The 16,623-nt window shown below is 53.9% G+C and overlaps 5 protein-coding genes across 5 annotated transcripts; 2 read left to right on the forward strand and 3 right to left on the reverse strand.

The window, feature by feature from the left end:
- The first annotated feature begins 1,068 nt into the window (after positions 1-1,068).
- M406DRAFT_346506 (Isocitrate/isopropylmalate dehydrogenase) lies at positions 1,069-2,458 on the forward strand. The gene is made up of 2 exons (XM_040922196.1): positions 1,069-1,173; positions 1,297-2,458. The coding sequence occupies exons 1-2, from the start codon at positions 1,149-1,151 to the stop codon at positions 2,349-2,351; spliced, it is 1,080 nt and encodes a 359-aa protein (XP_040775313.1). The 5' UTR covers positions 1,069-1,148; the 3' UTR covers positions 2,352-2,458.
- A 127-nt stretch (positions 2,459-2,585) lies between these two features.
- On the reverse strand, positions 2,586-7,282 carry M406DRAFT_346507 (translation elongation factor G; the record flags this gene model as incomplete). The annotated part of the gene is made up of 5 exons (XM_040922197.1): positions 2,586-3,008; positions 3,075-5,101; positions 5,163-5,254; positions 6,364-7,115; positions 7,176-7,282. The coding sequence occupies 5 exons, from the start codon at positions 7,280-7,282 to the stop codon at positions 2,963-2,965; spliced, it is 3,024 nt and encodes a 1,007-aa protein (XP_040775314.1). The 3' UTR covers positions 2,586-2,962.
- A 1,411-nt stretch (positions 7,283-8,693) lies between these two features.
- M406DRAFT_339978 (PLP-dependent transferase) lies at positions 8,694-9,954 on the reverse strand (the record flags this gene model as incomplete). Its single annotated transcript, XM_040921512.1, has 2 exons — positions 8,694-9,849; positions 9,911-9,954. 2 exons carry the CDS (start codon positions 9,952-9,954, stop codon positions 8,694-8,696), a joined length of 1,200 nt encoding a protein of 399 aa, XP_040775315.1.
- Positions 9,955-11,397: 1,443 nt separating this feature from the next.
- M406DRAFT_277844 (uncharacterized protein) lies at positions 11,398-15,094 on the forward strand. The gene is made up of 4 exons (XM_040918330.1): positions 11,398-11,534; positions 11,600-11,712; positions 11,780-12,073; positions 12,135-15,094. The coding sequence occupies exons 1-4, from the start codon at positions 11,503-11,505 to the stop codon at positions 14,816-14,818; spliced, it is 3,123 nt and encodes a 1,040-aa protein (XP_040775316.1). The 5' UTR covers positions 11,398-11,502; the 3' UTR covers positions 14,819-15,094.
- Positions 15,095-15,194: 100 nt separating this feature from the next.
- Positions 15,195-16,227, reverse strand: M406DRAFT_291411 (uncharacterized protein; the record flags this gene model as incomplete). The annotated part of the gene is made up of 1 exon (XM_040918965.1): positions 15,195-16,227. The coding sequence occupies exon 1, from the start codon at positions 16,140-16,142 to the stop codon at positions 15,195-15,197; it is 948 nt and encodes a 315-aa protein (XP_040775317.1). The 5' UTR covers positions 16,143-16,227.
- Between the last annotated feature and the right edge of the window lie 396 nt (positions 16,228-16,623).

Consider the following 16,623-nt stretch of genomic DNA (forward strand, 5'->3'; position numbering starts at 1 on the left):
TGAGGAAGAGGAGGCCTGGAGGGAAGCCACAGTCGTCAAGGAATTATGGTTTGATTAAGAGGGTACATGTTGTGCGGGCACACGAGTGGTACTTGCATTTATATGACTATGGAGTTTGAGGTTATGAAGCAAAATGACAGGAGGGGCGAGGTGGTGGTTCATTCAGGGTTCATAAATACTATGGGGTAGGCCTGTTTGATAAATATTGCGGGGTGGGTTCATCAGCTTGCTGGCCTTTTTGTCCTAGACTGGCTGTACTATATAGGAAAATGAACTAACTGTGTTTTGTTTGCTGGTATGGCAATTTTATCCAGCCATCCATTGACAAGTTGAAGAAAGGTAGGCGACCTACAGGATGAACAGGTACATCAATTGAGAAGCCTGGGTAACTTATAGTACCTAATTACGTAGTACTTCATTTGTACCGCTGTAGACATGTGGACTCTGCAAGCAACGGCCGTAGTACTGGCCCACCCAGAGTAATACAAGCCCAGGTTTACTGATTATTTTCCCACCGGGCCATAGAACAGATTTATGCAATGAGTTCTCAACCCAAAAGATGGTAGCCGGTGGTGTCATTGTCAAGCCAAAAATGCAAGGTCTGTCTGTGTGTAGTGAGACATGTCGCACATTTATAAACGTGTACGTAGATAGTACAGCACAACAGCTAAGTACCTCTCCAAGACACTGCAGAGCTCACCAGTCGTAGGTATACTGCTGTATGATAGATGACGCAGTCGCCAGAGCTGATTTAACAAGAACTTAACATGAGCTGTTGCAATCATGATCCCCTTGAGGCTAAAGATGATATTTGGATCAGTGAGCACCAATGATTCCAAGAGATGAAGAGGTACCAATAGCACAAGGTACCTTCATCATCTGAAGCCAAACCTGCTACGGTACATCTTAAGAAAAGCATCCGTCAGCCTAACCTAGCAGGGTAACTTGCTCTAAAGTTGCTGATCCCTGAGCCTGCGGTCCGACCCCGGACCTGATCCGACTACGGCCCCACGTCAAAGAAGTTCTGGTGATGTGATGTTCCAGTTTCTAAAGAAAGGGTTGCTGGACCACTTCTCAAGCTTTTCCTCTCGAGCCAGCAACTCTTCTTCACCCTTCCCAAGCAGTCCCAACGGCCAATTGACCTCAAGATGGCCACCAGAACCCTCAGGATCGGTATGATAAACTCTCGAGGAATACCCATACCCTCCCAAAGTCTTGCCAAATTTTCTAAAACTGGCCATGAGCATAAACGAAACCATTTACCCAACGGCTGACCATTCCCCACGACAAAAATAGGCCTCATCCCCGGTGATGGCATAGGCAAGGAGGTCATTCCCGCCGGCCGGCGTCTCCTCGAGTCCCTCCCACCCTCCCTAGGCCTCTCCTTCTCCTTCGTCGACCTCGACGCCGGCTTCGAGACCTTCGAGCGCACCGGCACCGCCCTCCCCCAGCGCACCGTCGACACCCTCAAGTCCGAGTGCGACGGCGCCCTCTTCGGTGCCGTGCAATCGCCCTCCAAGGCCGTCAAGGGCTATTCCTCCCCGATCGTCGCCCTGCGCAAGAAGCTCGACCTCTACGCCAACGTGCGCCCCGTCAAGGGCGTCGCCACCAGCCTGTTCCGCCAGCAGGCCGTCGACATGGTGATTGTCCGCGAGAACACAGAAGACCTCTACGTCAAGGAGGAGAACACCCGCGCCGACGGTCCCGGCGGCCGTCCCGTCGCCGAGGCCATCAAGCGCATCACCGGCCGCGCCAGCTACCGCATCGCCGAGATGGCCGGTCGCATCGCCGAGCGCAGGCAAAAGATGCGCGACGCCGGCGCCGACAGCATCCACGCCGGGCCCATGGTCACCGTCGTGCACAAGTCCAACGTCCTCTCGCAGACCGACGGCCTGTTCCGCACCACCGCCCGCGAGGCCCTGGCCGCCGCCACCCCGGCCGTCGCCGTCGAGGAGCAGATCGTCGACAGCATGGCCCTCAAGCTCGTCCAGCAGCCCGAGTACTACGACGTCGTCGTCGCCCCCAACCTGTACGGCGATATCCTGTCCGACCAGGGCGCCGGCCTGCTGGGCTCCCTCGGCCTGATCCCCAGCGCCAACGTCGGCGAGTCCTTTGCCATCGGCGAGCCGGTCCACGGCAGCGCCCCCGACATTGTCGGCCAGGGCAAGGCGAACCCCATCGCCACCATGAGGAGCGTCGGTGTCATGCTGGAGTTTATGGATCTCGAGAAGGCGGCCGCCAAGATCTATGCCGCTGTTGACGCGACTCTCGCCGCCGGCATTGTGACACCTGACCTCGGTGGCAAGTACAGCACGACTGAGGTCGTCGAGGATGTTCTGAAGAGGCTGTAAGCTTTCGGCTGAAGCGGTGTGTTGTGTGTGAAGAAGTTGAGATTAAAAATTCTGGGGCGGTAGATTAAAAAAAAAGACAAACATTAGATACCAAAAAGTTTCATGAGCGGGCATATCTGCCATATATTCCTGCCCTCTGCATCTTCCTAGCTTTACGTGCTGTTAGGCAAAACACAAGACTTCTCTTTGATATGTCTAGTGTAAATCAAGTGTCACCTCTAGTCTGCAAATGTTCTGTTGAGTGAGGATTGGTTATCTATCCAATTTCTTTCTCGCGCTCGTTAAGTTTTTTACACAATGCGATCATGACCGCTTTCTTCAAATGGTCTTCTTCTCCTTCAAAGAACCCGACCTCCCTTTTCTTTTCCCCTCTTCTAGTCCTCGCCGCATTTTCCCCTCTCTCTGTCTATAGTAGAAATTTAAATGCTGCGCGCTGGTCTATATGTCCAAGCGCACACTGGTCGTATGGTACATGTCTAGAAGATCATCTCTATAACGCGTTTTGTTTTTTTACCCCGCAGGAAGATCATCAACATTGCACAGCCTGAAGATCTGGGCTGGCCCACGACCTCAAAAGAGAGTCCCGGTCGCCGCTCTCAACTGTGTGCCTTTTATTTGGCGAACTTCTCCTTCTCATACTTGGCGATGAGTTCCTTCCTATAATTCAGGGTCAGCAGCTGTCCAAACAATGCTAGGTATTGCTGAGAAGGATGAATGACTTACTGCAGCTGCGGCGGTGCCGGCGCGTAGTGGCTGAACTCCATGCTAAACTCTCCCTTGCCCTGTGTCGCAGCCCGCAGGTGCGAGCTGAAGCCGAACATGGCGTTCAGCGAGCAGTCGGCTATGAGGGTAAAATCTTCCGGTCCAATTTCGGTGTCCAGAATGGTGCCCCGCTTGTTCATCAGCATGATGATGTTTCCTTGGAACTCGTTGGGCGCTGTGATGGTCGTCTTCATCAGCGGCTCGAGGACCGTGCCGCCGGCATCCTTGAAGGCCTTGCGGAAGGCGGCCTGCGTGGCCATCTGGAAGGCATAATCCGACGAGTCCGTCACGTGTGTCGCGCCGTCGTTGACGACAAGCTTGCAGCCGATGACCTTGTGGCCTAGCAGGGGGCCTTTCTCGCAGCCCAGCTCGAAACCCTTGCCGCAGGCCGACAGGAACTTGTCGGGGATGGTGCCGCCGACGACCTGAGACTCGTAGTGGTTCTTTTCCGCCTCTCCGGTGTACGGCTCGATGAATCCCATCACGCGAGCGAAATCGCCGGGGCCGCCCGTCTGCTTCTTCAGCAGGTAGTCGAAGTCGGCGTGGCGGGTGATGGTCTCACGGTAGGCCACGCGAGGCTGGCCCGTCTCGCAGTCGACCTTGTACTCGCGGCGCAGGCGCTCGACGTAGACCTCCAGGTGTAGCTCGCCCATACCAGAGATGATGGTCTCCTCCGACTCCTCGTCCACGGTCAGGCGGAAGGTGGGATCCTCGCGTTGGAAACGGTTCATGGCCTTGGAGAAGGGATCCGCGTCACTGCTGCGCTTGGGCTTAATGGACAGCGACATAACGGCGTCGGGGACGTACATGGAGCTCATGGTGTAGGGGAGGTTGCCGTCGGTAAAGGTATCTCCAGAGGCGCAGTCAACACCGAACACGGCGCAGATCTCGCCGGCACCGATCTCAGCCACATCCTCCATATCATTGGAGTGCATGCGGACGATACGAGGGATGCGAACCTTCTTGCCAGTGCGGGAGTTGAACAAGTAGCTGCCCTTCTTGAGGGAGCCCTGGTACACGCGGATGTAGGTAAGCTGACCGTAGGGATTCTCCTCGAGCTTGAAGGCCAGGCCGACGAAGGGTAGCGCGTTGTACGGCACGAGCTGAACAGGCTTCTCCTTCTGTGAGCGGTCGAGGGCCATGTTCTCAACGTCGGCGGGGTTCGGCAGGAAGTCACAGACCGCGTCGAGCATTGGCTGCACGGACTTGTCGCCCAGTGCTGTGCCCATCAGGACAGGGGTGAACTTGCGATCGATGGTGGCACGGCGGATAGCGGCCTTGATCTGCTCAGGCGTAGGCGTTCTCTCGTCAAGGAAAATCTCGGCGATTTCGTCGTCGACATCGGCAAGTTTTTCGATGAGCTCCTGGCGCTTCTGCTGGGCGAGCTCCTTGAGATCCTCGGGGATCTGGTCGGAGATCTTGAGATGGACACCTCGATGACCGTCATTCCGGATAGCACGCATGTTAATCAGGTCGACCACACCCTCAAACTCCTTCTCGGAGCCGATGGGGATCTGGATAGCAGCAGCAGGGAACCTAAGCTTGGAGTTGATCTGCTCAACCGCCTTGAAGGGGTTGGCACCCATGCGGTCCATCTTGTTGACAAAGCTAATCCGGGGCACGTTGTACCGCTTCATCTGCCTGTCGACGGTGATGGTCTGACTCTGCACGCCAGAGACAGCGCACAAAATCATGACAGCACCATCCAGGACCCGCAGCGCACGCTCGACCTCGATTGTGAAGTCAACGTGGCCAGGGGTATCAATTAGGTTGATGTGGTAAGTCTCGTCTTTCCCGTCTTCCTTCTTGACCCAGTCGCAGAATGTCGCAGCAGATTGGATGGTAATTCCTCGTTCGCGTTCCAGTTCCATAGAGTCCATTTTGGCGCCGACGCTGTCACGGCCTCGAACCTCGTGGATCGACTTGATTCTGCCCGTGTAGAAAAGAACTCGTTCCGTACATGTCGTTTTACCGCTGTCGATGTGTGCCTATTCCAATGAGCTCATGCCTCGTGTAGCACTAAAATATCTAGTTTATAATGATCCTTACCGCAATACCAATATTTCGAACCATAGACAGGCGCTTCCTCTCTTCAGGGCTCATGCGCTCCCTGACGACCTCGGGGGACAGATTCGCGGCATCTTTCGCAGCCTTAAGACTACAGCATAGAAAGGGAAAAAAGGTCAGTCAATTGAGCAAGAGTATCATGTAGCACAAGAGAGACAGCAAACTTACGCTTCCTGGGCGGCATTGAGAGCAGCGCCCTTGTTGGAGGTCTGGTTGAAGGCTCTCTTCGCGCATTCGAACTGAATCGGCTGTTGCCATTTTCGCGATACCTCTGAGCTCGTCGGGCGACAGCGCTGGCTCAGCAACCTCGCTCCAGGGCTCGAGCTGAAGATGCGACCGTCACCCAAGACGGCCACGGCTCTAGACGCCCTCATCTTCACGGATTCATGGGGGGGGGGGGGGGAAGGTGGTGGAGGGCAAGGAAAGGAATGTTGTGCGAGAAAGAGCCTGGCGCACTCGTATAATTGTTGAACGACCCGAATAATTTTTTGGGTAGTCGGCAGGCAAACTGCAGCAGGGTCCTCCCTGTCAGTGTTGATTGGCGGTGGTCATCACGCTGGACTCGACCCCTGCTGGCTTTTTTTCGTCTACTACAGTACTATAGTACATACCGTGAGTAGCACCATATGTATTGACTCTACTCGATTAGTATAGAACTTACATTGGAAGTCTTTTGAAATGTACGGATCATTATGCCCCTAAACCTGAATTACTTTCTTGAATGGGATCAGATTCCCTAGACTTCTGCTTTCTAGCCAATGGTACTTCGCAGAGCTCATCATAAAAACAGCAGTTCGGGGGCTTCAATAGTAAGACCAACTCATCAGTTTGCGATCAGTGTACTGAATTTTTCAGTTTGATTACTAGTAGGTATGCGGATGGCGAACTATCCCTAAATCATTTACTCATCCGACTAAAGCCCTTCCAAATGATGGACAGCCTAGGCCCTGCTTCTTCTTACTCCCTGGACGCCGTAAAATGCTGCTTTGACTTTGATTCATAATCCAACCCGTCTGTGACTCCAGTCATTTGTATGAGGAAAAAAAGGGGGGGTATCTGTTCAATGCACAAAAACACACCCTAAAACTTCACAGGAGCAAAGCGGCTCCTCCTGTAACGGCCACAGCCAACACGATACTATACAGCCCGAGACCAGTAGGGACACCCGCCAAGTTCGCATCACTAGTTCCGTTGGAGAATCCAGCTTCGGCTGCGAAAGCTGGCTGCGTGGCTGTCGCCGTGCTCGTAGCCAAGGTCTGGTTAGGAGCAAGAGTGGCAGACGGGATTACGGCGCCCTGGCTTGCAAAAGTCACAATGTTGGACCCTGTTGCGTTGAAATCGGTCGGTGCAATGCCGATCTCGTTGTTGATCAGGTCGTACACCACGTAAGCGCTGCGCAAGAACGTGTCGCCGAGGAGGTAGGTGCCCGTGGCGTTCTGAATCCCAAACTCGCATACGTCCTCGCCCTCGTACGTTCCAGACGTGAAGGTCGGTGCCGGTCCCTCGAGAACAAGATCCAGTACGAGCTCGTCCATCGCGACCTTGACCGTCGGTCCGCCCGTCCCTGCAAAGGTGAAGGAGAAGTACCCCGTGCTCTTCTGCATCCTGCAAGGGATGACAGCTAGCCCTATCGATGCGCTGTATACCGCACCCACTTCTTCCCAGATCTCTTGCGCCAAGTCCTGAGGCAGATAAGTGAGGGTCGTGCCCGAATCAAGCACGACCTCGACGGGATCGTCACGCGATATCAGCTGGTCGATACCGCTAGAGCTGGCCGCATATATCGACGTGAGCTCTACTATGAAGGAGTCATACTGACCCGTCACGCCATCCTCGAGGATGGGAATTCTCGTCAGGTTGCCCACATATTTCCGCGTATCTATGCCGCCGAAGAGAACACTTCCCGTGCTCGCATCCAGATCGTTCAGCCACAAGCTGTATGCATTTGTCACGATCAGGCCCTGGCTCATCATCAACGCCGGCAGGTTTGCGTACTCCGCCGAGAGCGATTCTTCGGTGGTGATGATGGCCTCGTTGGCGATGTACCCCACGCCGACAAGCCCGTACGGGATGGTCGTGTCCTTGCCAAGTCCCATGGTCATATTCGACAGAGTGGCATCTGCGATGCTGAAAACGTCTGTGAAATAGTCACCTTTTGAATAGCTCCCGTCCACATAAGCGATCTCAAATTCCCCCGTGCCAAAATCATCGTATGTCGACGAGGTCTGGGGATCGACTGCCAGCCAGGAGATCAGCCAACACTGTGCAATGATTATGAGGACAATTCTTCGACTCACAGGTTCCAAGTGAGCATGCGTCCTCTTCGCACACACTCGCTTGCTTCCACGGTATCCAGATGTCACTGGAACCTGTGTCCAGCTGCAGTATAACATCCTGGCCAGGCGTACCCACAGTACAGGTCGCAAAGTAACCGCCTCTAGCGATCGAATTCTCAATAATCTCCTGTTGGTATCCAGCGGCTCGTCTTCCCAGGGTGGATCTTTGTTGGTGATTCTTGTATATGTCCCACTTCACAACGCCTGCAGCGAGGGCTGACGGAGCTAGAAAGCCCGTGGCGGCGGCAACAGCAGCCGAGAAGACTGACGGTACCCTTGCTCTCATCCTCCCCTTCTTGCAAGCGTCAGGCTGCCGTGCGAGTGAAGCTGCGTGAAATGTGTTCAATGATCCCGCAAGGTCTCATAAAGAGCAGAAAGAAAGACAGAAAGCAACAGGAAGAAGCTGAAGCTCGCAACGATAATTATTGGGCTGAAAAAGGAATGTAGACCAAGTTCAGAGGAATCAACGTGAAACGCCTAGGCCAGAGGCAAAATGAACGTCAAGGCTTTTTGGCAAGCCCAGGTAACCAAATGAGCTGCGGAGCCTTGGGAGGGAGCGCAGCTCCACAAGTTTCTGTAAATGCAGCAGCAAAGGCATATGAAAGAAGAGTGAAAGAATCCAAAATTGGCCTAAGAAGTAGTTAAGTGGACGGTGGCCCTTCCAAGCAGGCGCCAAGATGAATGCCAAGCGAAGAGAAGAAGAGCGCTGGAGCCTTGCTCAGGAGGTCGTTCCTTGCTTGCTGCAATCGAGCTGGCATTGACGATCAAGCAAATTGAATGCTTGCAGGAGTTTGTCGGGGGGTGCGCGGAAGCGCATGGGTGTGTTACTGAATGAAACTCAACTAGAATCCTAGTGCAGTAGAATAGGAGATTCCACGAACCCTCCACAGGGGGGTTCGTCACTTCCACAGTTTCTAGGTCATCTGTCGAGGCAGGCTCGACGTCTCTGAAAGTTGGCTATTGCAAATTAGCTTGGATGCCTGCTATACGATTTTCTTCAGACATCGTTCGAACTTGTACATCAATGACTTCTCTAGTCATACCGGCGTCTTGGCTAGTTGCTTGCCCAAGATCTAGCGTTGCAATCCAAGTCTTTGCTATTGCGTTGTGTTGCTGCCAAGTCATCGACAAGGTGTTATCTAACGGGCAAGTCTTGTGACCTACAAACTTTCCAAGTTTAAGGCGACAGGCATTCGTTCACGTAGGCCCCAAGCCTAACCAACGCCTTCTTCAGCACTGCCGTCTCGTTCACATATCCGATGCGGACGTAGCCCTTGAAGTCCTTGCCGTGGCCGAAGCACTTCGCGCCTGGTAGGAACATGGCCTTTGTCTTTTCGAGCACGTCCAGAGAGAATGCTTCGTCATCCACCGGCTCCCCCTTGTTTATAAATTGGATGAAGGCCGTGGTGCCAGCTGTCGGCTTGATCCAAGTACATACATCTTTGTGTTCCTGTACGAACTTGTCCAACAGCTCGAGGTTCGCCCTCGCCATCTTCAGGTTGCGCTCGATTAGGTTCGGCCTGACGGCATCCGACAATGCATAACTGGCAATCTGGTCGTCCAGATAGGACACCGAGATGGTGGTATAGTCTCGTGCCTGCGCCACGGCCTCGATGATGCTCTTATCCCTCGATGCGATCCAACCGAGGCGGATACCTGCCAGTGCCCAGGCCTTGGACATGGAGCTGGTCGAGATGGTCTTCTCGTAGCCAAACGAGAGGATCGAAGGTGGCTTGTCAGCCCCGTCGGGTAGGCTGTGGAACAAGGGACGATACACCTCGTCGCATAGAACGATGATGTCGTGAGCCTTTGCAAACTCGACAATGGAACCCAGTACGGCCTTGGGAATGGTGGAGCCGCTCGGGTTGTTCGGGTTGTTGATAATGATCATTTTCGTGTTGCTTCTCACAAGTGAGTCCAGCTCGCTAGCATCAGGGATGTAACCGTCTTCCTTCTTTAGCTTCCATAGTGACACCTCGGCACCTAGACTCTGTGGCACGCCATAGAGTTGTTGGTACGTAGGGTATACACAGATGACATGGTCCTGAGGCCCGATCAGGGTGTAAAATAGTAGGAAATTTGCGACGATGGCTCCCTGTGTGATCAAGATGCTGCTGGCGGAGAGAGGCGTAGATGCGTCCTCCTTTGCGTATATAGCAGCCACCCGCTCTCGGAGAATATCTGACCCCCGAATCGCGCCGTAGGTGAGTTTCTTGGACAGGTTCAGAGGGCTGACACCGGCCTGCTCAGTCGAGAGTGCCTGAAGGTCCTCGACAGAAACTGAGGCAGCACAGGTCTCGGCTATGTTGAGGACGCCCTCCGTGTTCTCATACCTTCAGCAGACAGGGTCAGCAAGGAAGGGAAAACATTGCGGGACAGATTTGATGTGCTTACTCGTCCATCCATTGCTCCACCGCAAACGGTTCGATTTTGACCATCTTGGCTACGAGACAGTGACTGACCTTAGACTGCGTCCTGGAGAATGACTCTGCCGGTTTGAAGAAGCAGCGGGATGAAAATTGCCAGAGCCAACTTATATCAGCCTATATGAGGAATTCGTTTGTCTGCCCGCACTAGCGCACGCCCCAGCGTAGACGCAATTGCGCATCAACACGAATAAACACATGGCGCAGTTGAGAGGTTTTGAAATGCGGGTTTTTCAAGAATAACAGAAGAAGAGAAGGGCAGGATAAACAAACAAAGGAGAAAGGAGAAGAGGAGGAAGAAAAAGAGGTAGGGAAGCCCATAGGATACAGGTGAAGGACCATTTATTACAGTCAAGATTTACCAACAAGCAATAATATGCAGGTCAACAATGAGCATTCCAGATGAGCAGGCTGCTGATGATTTAGATCAGCCACTTCTCAAGATCAGATGAAACACATCAGATAACTATGGCAAAGTGTGTTGCCAAAAGACATATAAAGGTGATTCAGAATTCCCAGTGCTATCAGGATCGGCCTGTTATATGGCCTGCATCCAAATGGGCTGTAAGACGTGCTGTTTCTCACATCTCACATCTCTGGAATTATTAGTTGATCTTTGAGCTCCCAACACTTTTATTTATTTATTTGACAAATAAAAGCTGTAACGGTGTATACCCATAGATTCTTCACAAACAGTGTCATAAGTAACGTATTGCAACTGGGGTGGCTATACTGCAGTAGATGCATCAAGGAAGCGCCATGCTGGAAGTTGAAGGCCGCCCTGAAGTCTGACCCACCGTTCTGTGCCACAGGTACTGTTTCTGGAGATTAGCAAGCCCAACCCAGCCACCCCATCATCATACCGAAGGCATGGGGTACTTCTTGGATGCATACGTCATCAGGTGATGGGTGTAGTACACCTAGACTCACAATCAATTTCCTTATCTAGATATGGCAGTGAGTCTCTACAGATGTGACTTACTGGAAACTCCTGGGTAATAGCATTTCAGATTGACAGTGTACGAGACAGAATTACTGGGAAAGTATCAAATGTTGGGGACATCTGCCCCATAGGTCTGCCGGAGGGGTTTTGATAGCGGTAGGTACCCGAGACTCCGAGCTGCCTCCCCCTGCGAACAGGGTTCTCCACGTGTGGGTATATAGGAAGCTGTGGGGGCTTAGCACAACCGCTAAAGGAGCTCTGCATGCTGCTCAGGTGAATGACCTGCAGGTGGGCAGTCTATCATACTGCATTGCATACTTCCTAGCCCACAAGGCAGACAGACCACTTGATTCGGGAGGTCACTTGCCCGAGACCTTTGCCCATCTTACACACACACACCACCCTCAGGGACGCTCCTCAATAACACACTCTAAGGCTCTTCATCTCAGAACCAGGAGAGAGAGAGTGTGTGTCTACTGTCCCTCTGCAACATGGCATCGCGGACGGCCTGCGCCTTCATACTGGGGGCGCTTGCGCTGTCGAGCGCCGCCTCCGCCTTCTCCAACTACTCGTCCTCCTATGCCGGTGTCGAGGCGTTGCGCGCACAGCTTGCGCTGATGGACGATCGCCCGAAGGACTGCCCGCCATGGTCTGTCTTCTTTTCCCCAGGTGTCCAGGCGAACTCTCGATAGCTGACACTTGTTATGTCTACAGCTTTAACTGCCTCCTACCAGCGTTTACCTGCGGCCAATATGCGGAATGCAACACGTACAACGGCCAGTGCACCTGTCCTGATGGATTCGGTGGCATTGACTGCATTGAGCCTCGTACGTCCCTCGATAATGGCGTCTCGTCTTCTTGCGTTTCTTCTCCCCTATACTGACTGAAGATTAGTGTGCGGTTCATTGGCCAAAGGCAACGAACATCGACAGATACGCGCAGGCGACCGGTGCGAATGCGACGAAGGCTGGGGTGGCATAAACTGCAATGTGTGCGATGACGATCGGGCCTGCAATTCTCTGATGGAGTCTGGAGACGGCGGCGTTTGCTATCAGATGGGCAATGTGCTCAAGAACAACTACCAGATGTGCGACGTGACCAACGACAAGATCCGAGACCTTCTGGGTGAACAAGTTCCACAGGTCACATTCACTTGCAACGCGCCTGATGGCCGATGTGACTTCCAATGTGAGCAGACCAACCCTACCCATCGCTCCTTGAGAGCCATGAATGCGCTGACACCTCGCAGTCTGGGTCGACCAGAAAGAATCCTTCTACTGTACCCTCGACCACTGCGAATCGAGCTACGACTTCAGCGACGAGAACTACAACAGGACCACATATAACTGCAAGAACGTCGAGTGCTCATGCATCCCCGACCGGATGCTCTGTGGCCTGGACGGATCCGTTGACATTACTGACTTCCTGAGCGAGGAGATTAAGGGTCCCGGCTCGTTCAAGTGTGTTCAGAACAAGGGTGGCGTCAACAAGTGCAGCTTCGAGGAGCCGGCCATGAACGACCTGATCAGCTCTATCATTGGTGACTCGAGCATCTTCCTGTCCTGCCGCTCCGGCGAGTGTGTGCACTTCTCCGAGCTGCCTGACTACAAGCCGTCCGTTCCGAAGATCAACACACCACTCATCGCTGGCGTGATTGCCGGCTGCGCCCTCTTCCTTGTCGCCGTGATCGTCCTCACCTGGTATCTGTCAAGACGCTCCTTTAGATATGGACCCATCCATCTGGACGACTCCGACGACGAGGCCCTCAAGCTTATGGCAGACCATAAACCTGCGTCGCTGCAATTCGAGAACGTCTCATACACCCTCAACGGCAAGCAGATCCTGCACTCTCTGTCAGGCGTCGCTCGCCCTGGAGAGATTACAGCCATAATGGGTGCTTCCGGCGCTGGCAAGACGACATTTTTGGACATTCTCGCACGCAAGAACAAGCGAGGTGACGTGAGCGGTGACTTCTTCGTCAACGGCGAAAAGGTCAGCGACGTGGAATTCAAGTCCGTTGTTGGTTTCGTCGACCAGGAAGACACCATGCTCCCGACTTTGACAGTCCACGAGACGATCCTCAACAGCGCCTTGCTGCGACTGCCCCGGGATATGACAAGGGCTGCAAAGGAACAACGAGTCACGGAGGTCGAGAAACAGCTTGGTATCTTCCATATCAAGGACTCCCTCATCGGTTCGGAGGAGGGCAAGGGTCGTGGCATCTCCGGTGGCGAGAAGCGCCGGGTCGGCATCGCGTGCGAATTAGTCACCAGCCCTTCCATCCTCTTCTTGGACGAACCTACCAGCGGTCTCGACGCATACAACGCCTTCAACGTTATCGAATGCCTGGTGACTCTGGCCAAGGACTTCAAGCGGACTGTTATCTTCACGATTCACCAGCCACGGTCAAACATCGTCGCCCTGTTCGATCGGCTGGTCCTCTTGGCGCAAGGTAATCCTGTATTTTCGGGTCCGTTCGGCCAGTGCCAGGAATACTTTGACCGCGTTGGATACGAGTGCCCACCAGGATTTAATATTGCAGACTTCCTCGTCGACCTGACCATGCATGCAAGCTCATCCACCAGCTTCGACGACGGCACTGTGTCCGCCGACGTGGCCAGTGTTGGGCCAAGTTCTACTCGGGGTGTCAAGAGTATCGCCAGCATCTCCAACGTCAGTATTGGTGAGGACAGCGGAGTCGAGGCGTCCTCGTCCAGACCCAAGAACAAGCGCCGAGACTCTGTCAAGTCCAGGCAGGAGCGCGAGCTGTTCACTCGTCGCAAGACCAATACCGATGCCGCTTCGTCGGATGGTGAGGGCGAGTCTGGTGCATACAAGCTTCACAGACAACCTCCTAGCCGCATCCCACCTCAGATCATTGAGGACCCCCACGATCTTCCTCCTGCGGCATCCGGCGGGACCGACCTCGATATCCTCGTCAGTTCTTTCCGGACTTCTGACATCGCTCGCGAAATTCATGAGGAGATCTCACAAGCAGTAACCACCGCTCAAAACGCCAATGGTCGGAACGGAAACGCGTACAATGCTGCAGGACCCAACATTCACACGAGTGTCGTTGGAAAGGGTTACGCACGCATCGGATACAGCCGACAGTTTATCATCTTGTCACAGCGCACTTGGAAGAATCTTTACCGCAATCCGTTACTGATGCTGACGCATTATGCGATCGCTATCCTCCTCGGTGTACTCTCTGGATATCTCTTCTACGGCTTAACCGAGGATATCCCTGGCTTTCAGAACCGCCTGGGTCTCTTCTTCTTCGTGCTGGCTCTCTTCGGTTTCAGTACCTTGACAAGCCTGAACGTTTTCTCGTCGGAGAGGTTACTCTTCACAAGGGAGCGTGCAAATGGGTACTACTCGCCAGTCACCTATTTTGCATCCAAAGTTCTCTTTGATATCATACCTCTTCGGATCATCCCGCCAATCCTCATGGGTATCATCATCTACCCGATGACCGGATTGCAGGCGGACGCGGCTCACTTCTTCATCTTCATCCTCGTGCTGGTATTGTTCAACCTTGCAGCTGCCTCTATCTGTCTCTTCATAGGCATCGTCTGCAAGGACAACAGCGTGGCAAACTTAATCGGCAGCCTCGTCATGCTCTTCAGCCTGCTATTTGCAGGACTTCTCCTCAACCAGGACAAGATTCCTGACGGCGCCAAGTGGCTCCAGTGGTTGTCTATCTTCCACTATGCTTTCGAATCTCTCATCGTCAACGAAGTCAGCAAGCTGACGCTGGTGGATAAGAAATATGGTCTGGATATCACTGTGCCTGGTGCTGCGATCCTCAGCTCGTTTGGGTTCGACAACAGCGCCATGTGGAGAGATGTCATCTGCCTGGGTGCTTATGCTGCCGGCTTTGTTATCCTGGCATATGCTGCGATGCACGTCCTGCTGGTAGAGAAGCGATAGGATGGTGACTGTGTAGAGATAAGCGGTGGTGTGGAGACTATTGTACATGTCGTTGAAATTTGGAAGCGTTCCTGCATGCGATCCTGCTCTGGTCGGGGACATGGGACGGTCGCTATCTAGACTATGCTCTGCTCTTTCATAGAGGCAATCTGGGCTGATCCAGCCCGACTTTGTATTGCATTCAAACCTTCGGCGTTGGGGGACGAATTTTGGAGCATCGTGAAAGCAATACGGGTCCTGTCTTGTACACACTCCAATGAAAAAGATTCCTTGTTTATATATCAGTCGTCCATGCTTGCTCGTCCATGTGGCGTGAAGTTGCATATACGTGAGTAGCGTCATTTGGATTTGTAACATTTCTCTTGTCCGAAATCGTCTAGCCTACAGACAACGCACCACCGGTGAGCTCGCCCGCCACAACCTTCTGCCTCTGCACCGTCTTGTTGAAGGATGTATCGTAAGCCTTTGTGACGTGCGTGCTCGTGCCCCTCATATCTGCAAACATCTGCCGCACCGTCGTCGGCGACCCGTATGCCTCCCACATGTTCTCCGCGCCCCAGTAGATACCGCGTGCGGTGCCCGCCTTGGTGAAGTGCTCCTCGGAGAAAATCTCATCCACCTTCTTGGCCAGCTCCTCCTCGGTCACGATGAAGTCGCTTGCCTCGACGTAGAGCCGCTGGATCGCATCCTTCCTCGCCTCCGACTTGGCCGCCTGCAGCGCCGCCGTCCGCTGGGCGGACTCCCGCTGGCGCGTGGCATACATCGGGTCCCGGATGACCGACGTGTCCAGCGTGGCCTGCGGGATCGTGCCCCGTGTGAACACCTCATCCGGCCGCTCGGGGGCGCGCTTGTCGTCCAGGTTGCGCTGCGCGTGGGCGTCGGCTCGAGCTTTGGCCTTGGTCTCCCGCTTCACCTTGCGCTTCCACAGGTTGCCGATGCCGCTGCCCAGCGCCTGCCGCCGGCTCTCGGCCATGAGACGCTTCCAGGCGTCGCGTTCAGACCGCGGCGGCTCGCCGCGCCGTTCGGCCTTGGAGTGCGGTGCTGTGTCGCGGACGAAGGTCGGCGAGAGCTTGTGGTCCTTGTGGGCGCGCTTAGTGAAGATCTCGCGCGGAATGGGGAGGCGACCCTTGATAATGGGCTTCTTGGTCTCGTCTGACTGGGGGAGGTCGGGGAGGGGGATGAAACGAGGGGATTCGGGCGGAATGGGAATGTCGGAGGGGTTGGCAGTGGTGCTGCTGAATGGTCGAGCTGCTGCGGTGGCACTGCGAGCGAGGACGGGCACTGCGAGCGACCGCAGAGGCGCTCTTCGTATTGGTGGTGGCATTGTGGGCGGATGTGTGGATTGTGTAAACCGTGTCTGCGTGTCTGGCCGGAACAACGGGACGAGTATGTTGAGATTCGTCGCCGTCCAGCCCCCTCGAAATTGATTGACCAACGCTCGAGTGCAGGTGGTGAGATGGAGAGGGCGTTGGTGCAATTGGTAGCTCATGGGAACGAAATTTCGTCTTACATAACACACTGAGACTCGCTAAAATTTTGGAGGCAGGCATTGGGGCCCCACCAAACTCCAATCAACCCTGCAGCTCTGAACTTTTTTTTTCTTACTTCTTCTGAAGGGTCCCCTCCGTTTCCCCTTCTGCTACTTGATGAATTTCCTGCACCGCTAGGCCTTCTCCCAACGTGTTTCTACTTGATTCAATTTATTTTTTGGTAGCACACGCTCGGTCTCGAGAGGTTTGGACAGGATTGCCCATCATCTTCTTTCCAATCCAGTCAACTCAAACTCATAACGACAAAACGAACTG

Source organism: Cryphonectria parasitica (assembly GCF_011745365.1).
Source record: "Cryphonectria parasitica EP155 unplaced genomic scaffold M406scaffold_5, whole genome shotgun sequence".
Classification (NCBI taxonomy): Eukaryota; Fungi; Ascomycota; class Sordariomycetes; order Diaporthales; family Cryphonectriaceae; genus Cryphonectria; species Cryphonectria parasitica.